This window comes from Nicotiana attenuata, unplaced genomic scaffold (assembly GCF_001879085.1).
Source record: "Nicotiana attenuata strain UT unplaced genomic scaffold, NIATTr2, whole genome shotgun sequence".
NCBI classification, from domain to species: Eukaryota; Viridiplantae; Streptophyta; class Magnoliopsida; order Solanales; family Solanaceae; genus Nicotiana; species Nicotiana attenuata.
In genome coordinates, this window is record NW_017671818.1 from 143,336 (window position 1) to 148,195 (window position 4,860).

The 4,860-nt window shown below is 35.4% G+C and overlaps 1 protein-coding gene across 3 annotated transcripts; it reads left to right on the plus strand.

Moving 5' to 3' along the window:
• Nucleotides 1-214: 214 nt before the first annotated feature.
• On the plus strand, nucleotides 215-4,027 carry LOC109210392. Of its 3 annotated transcripts, none has more exons than XM_019373795.1 (5): nucleotides 215-309; nucleotides 1,954-2,051; nucleotides 2,202-2,756; nucleotides 2,938-2,961; nucleotides 3,596-4,027. In XM_019373795.1, exons 2-5 carry the CDS (start codon nucleotides 2,003-2,005, stop codon nucleotides 3,667-3,669), a joined length of 702 nt encoding a protein of 233 aa, XP_019229340.1. In that variant the 5' UTR covers nucleotides 215-309; nucleotides 1,954-2,002; the 3' UTR covers nucleotides 3,670-4,027. The 3 variants fall into 3 exon arrangements, with proteins under 3 accessions (XP_019229340.1, XP_019229338.1, XP_019229339.1); XM_019373793.1 differs by having other exon boundaries at nucleotides 222-309; nucleotides 1,960-2,051; nucleotides 2,172-2,756; XM_019373794.1 differs by having other exon boundaries at nucleotides 250-309; nucleotides 1,956-2,051; nucleotides 2,172-2,756.
• The last annotated feature ends 833 nt before the right edge of the window (nucleotides 4,028-4,860 follow it).

The window sequence follows — 4,860 nt, forward strand, 5'->3', positions numbered from 1 at the left end:
AAAGGAAATAGGTTCACATAAACTGGAACAGAGTGAGTATTTGTTTACAACTATCGTTAAATTTAAGAACCAGGGACTGTTAAACATATACGGACACTAATGACACCAAATAAAAGCGCTCATTTTTGACAAACTTAAAAAGGAATGAAACTACTCAGAGTATACTTAAGGGACAATATTGAACCTACCCCAAACTTGAGGGTCTAGTTTTGTCATTTTCTCAAAATTGGGTACAAAAACGGCTTGGGCGTGAGTCACAGCTCAGTGCGAACCCTAGTCTAAGCTCGTCTCTCGCTTCGTCTCTGCTCTGTGAGTTAGAACTCATCTCTGTGCTCGCTAATCACTACATTGTCTTTATTTTTTCCTTTAAGTTTCTTCTTTACTGCATCAGTTGGTGTATTTTCTGTAAATGTTATTTTTAATTGGAAATAATGCTGGAAAACTAAGCACTGCTAGGTCATCAATGCTTTCAGCTTTTAGCATTTGGTGAATGTGATGGAATAATGTTAATATGTCTTCTATCCTTTCATATCAGTTGAATGAGTGTGTAGAACGTTTTCTTTGTAGTATTTTCACCATTAATACTTTTAATAATTATTAGGATTTCTGTTCCTCTTTCTGATGACTTGTTCTCAGTGTTATGGAAGGCAAAAATCCATAAAAACGATAAAAAGTGTTGAGGATTATTGGAGCTTTAAGTGCAAAACACAAATATAGTGCGAGTTTTAATAAAGAAATACGCAGTTCAAGAGAAAACTTAAAAATAGTTATCAAACTTAAGAATATTAACTGTAAACATAAAAATATATATATATGGACAACGGACTAAAAAATAATTAAGTGAAATAGTTATGTTTAGTGTTACCCTCTTCAAGACAAAGCTCATGGGTGATGAGACACAGCCTTAAAATGTCTTGGTGCCTGAACTGAAGTGCTAAGCCTATTTTGACCCTACCTTGAGGGCCTAAACGTGCTGCGAGTGAGTCTTTGACAACACTTCTTGTTCTTGGGGTCTTTTATTTGTGTCTACTCGACTCTAGTACTTCTACTAGCTATGTGGTATTATTCTTATGAGGACACTATAGATTTTTGTGCATTTCACATGTCAAATTCTTCATGCTTGCCTTGTGTTTTCTTCCCTACTATTCCTGCGCAAGTTCTTCGTTGCGACCTTAGTGTTTAATGACCAAGACAGGCATGGGAAAGTGACATATGCTACCTGCCCATCCTCTGAAATATAGTCACCAGGTTATATAGGCAAGTGACAAGACCAAGCATTTAAGCTCAATAAGTTAATTAGGGTATCTGCTTGACAGTTCAAAAGATGTTGCTCATACTACCAGTTCATGCAAAGCATTGCAGCTATTATCCGTTGCAAATATACAGCTGGTTGGTAGCTAATGATACTGACTCTTTAGTGTATATATTATATTTTGAAGCAACTATTGATATGGGTAAGATTCAAGATTTTTCCATATACTTTTTTTTTCTTTAATTGAGTCAGTCTTTCTGGTGATAGTTAAGAGAGATGAAGATATTACACCTGGTAAGGAAAATGTACTCTTGTCAGATGTTTTAGAGAGCCGTCTTTATGTGAATTTTATAGCACTGAGGCCATGGGTGCCTTAAGAGGTTTTAGACAACCTCATTTATTTATCTTCTGGAATGAATCCCATAACATACACTGCTTAAATTTTATGCACTTTTATGTTTATTCAGTAAGAACATCATTTTGTTTTCGTTATACATGAAAAAGAATGTACATTTATCATTCATCTGTAAAGCTGGAAAAGTTACATTATAGAAACATATGTTTCTTGCCTTGTGGTGGAACTTCCTCTATTTGGCTTATCATAGTTTGTGTTTAGGTTGCTACTCGGGTTTGGGGAGTTGATTTCAGTATTTGAGTATGTTGTGTAACCAAATTTGCATATTTTTTTTGGCTGGAACAAGAGATAGAGAAATTGATGATATCTGAAGACTTCAAGGTGTTGGTATCCTCATGGCTGGAACAGACGATATAACTAGTGATGATATTGAAAGCCGCAAAGGTATTGATTTACTTGTGCAGATAATAAATATTGCATTTCTAGTTTATGATATGCTGAGATTTAATTCTCTCAAGTTGATTGCTTCTTTTGTTTTTTCCTCTCCTTTTTTTTATTTGATAGTCCCTTTATGCGCATTGTGTACAAATGTAGTGATGTTGTTAGAGGTGGAACAGAGGAGCAGCGCAATACTAAGGGAGAGAAATGATTTAGAAAGACGAGCTGACAAGGACATATCTGAACTGTCCAATAAAATCCTCTTTCTTATGGCATTCATGGGAGGAATTAGCATCTACCTAACCACCAAAATACCAACTGCTACTGCCTTTGCCATCTCTATTCTATTGATGTGTTTATTTTTGGCTGGAACGTTCATTCTCGTCGGCATGGCAAAATCAAGGATTACACTAATGAACACGTTCATCGAGGGTTTTACAGAAAGATATAGAAAGGTGAGAGAAGACGCAACAATTCTAATGGAATTGGAACAGAACAGGAAAAGAAGGCTAGCAGCTAATGTTGTTGATAACAGTGAAGGTCTTGTCAGGAGCATGGATTTTTTTATTTACAGAGCTAAGAATATTTCTGATGCTATAGATTTTTCTGACTTTGAGAAACATTATTATAAGCTGATCAATTTGTCTTGGGCGCTCGGAGGTATCTACATTCCTGTTGTGCTGGTCATTTCATATTTCAACTATTACTATGGTGAGTATTTTCTTTTTCTATGAATCTTTTACATAATATACAAAAAAAATTTCACACTTTTGCTAAATGTATTCAAAGTCTATATTGGTGCATGTTAAAGCATGATCTAGTAAAATTATAGATCTTTACTAAAATGCAGTTCATTAACAAGTCTAACCATCCTTTGATTTTTCAATTACAGGACAGGATTCCTCGTCACTTGATGGTATGTTAGATTTTCTTCTCTGGCGCATAAGATTTCCTATTCAATGGCAATATCAGATACCATTTTCTATTTGCAACATCGTGACTAAGTAGTATAAATACTCTGATCAAACTAAATTTCTTTTTTCTCACAGCATGTCAACATGAACATGGCCAATATTAGATACCATTTTCTATTTGCAACATCGTGACTAGGGTATATATATGTTTCCGCGGCTGCTTTCTTTTTGGCATCCGTTCTCTTTCTTGACTTTTGAAATGATCTTCATGCGGATTGGTAGTCAACTCCTGCCCATTACTTCTTTAGTTGTCTGGTTATTCTTCTTTTTCATTAATTTAAAATATGCTTCACAGATTATGAGTATGTCCTATTGAAGAGTAACTGTGACCAAGGAAACACCTGTATGCTGAGCTCGACATGGACTCCCTTTCTGTGATCTAGCTTATTTTCCTACCTCCTCCCCCCGTTAAGTGTCATCAGATGTCTTTAACGACTCGTCTAAAAACTGGCAGACTTATATGATTCTTCAAGATAGATCTGTATATAATCTTTAAGCTTTCCTGTCTAGTCTGTGTAATGGATATGCAAATATGATTATAGTTTCCTTCTTGTCTAATTCTTTTTTCACTTGCAGAGGCAAGAAGTACATGGAGCAATGGATGTTGTCTCTTTAAAAATTATGAATATGGTGCATGGCTGTCTGCCTAGATTATGATTCTCAAACCAGGGGCTGGTGCTGTCTTTTGATGTATGAGATGTTCGAGTTCATCAGTATTAGTAGTAGTGGTAGCAGATCAGCATTTGCATTAGACTATATATAAATACTTGAGTTTTGTCGCGGCAGTGATCTTTGCTTTTGGCTGAAAAATGCAAGATTATCATATCAATTTCTGTTGGAAGGGGGTAGGGGGATTGTGGATTGACTTATCAGCCTGCTGCTGTTGTAAATAAAAGCCTCCATCTCCTGAAAACCAGAAAACTGAAATGTCAGTGATTATATCTTGATTACACATTAAAACCACTAGTATGTTGACTTATGCTAATTTGCAATTTCTTTCTTGGTTCATTTTCTACCATGTATGTTCTATAGCTCGTAAGATGGTCTGGTTAAAGTTTCAAAAAAGAAAAAACCGGAAATTTTGAAGTTTCAATTATTAGTTACCACCAATTAGCAATTCTGTAGCAAAAGCTTTGTTACTATTCTCTATTGATGAAACTTTCGTGGATTCTACAGTAGTTCCTCATCTCAGGTAGGAGTAAGTTATATGTATTATGGTGGTGTCAAGTTATCCGGCGTTTGATCTTGTGTCTAGTTTATGCTTCTGGACCACAAAGAGGATCATTTGAGGCACTTTTTAAGTTTTGTCCCCGTCCAAGTATGTTTTGCAAAAATAGCTATGGGGCATAATATTGCCAGACGGAGCATAACTTTTGAACTTGTTTCTGTGAGATGAGCAAAACTTGCCATGTCAACAAGTTATGCAAGGCGGGCAAGACTTGATACTATTTCATTCTACATACTCCTAATACATATATTATTAAATTGTTCTAAAACTTTCTACCTATCTATGAGTAGCACCTCGATGTTTAAGTTCAGCTCTTTCTTCTGATTTGCTGCTACTTTTGAGTTTTGACTTCACTTCCTCAATAAATAGTGAATAATGTTAAGGGCCTAACATCAGCAAATAATTATAATGAACTGATATGTATATTTTTCATGTAGGCTTTGTCACCAAGCTAGTTAATTAGTACTATAATTACCTCAATGACTCAATCTACCGCTTAGTTATGAACTTATGATCAACTAATGCGATTGGTGTAAAAGTTGGGTCTCACAATTTTTTCTAGCCTAATAGTCCTGTTGGTCACCTCGTTGACCTCACTCTTATCGTTACTTGT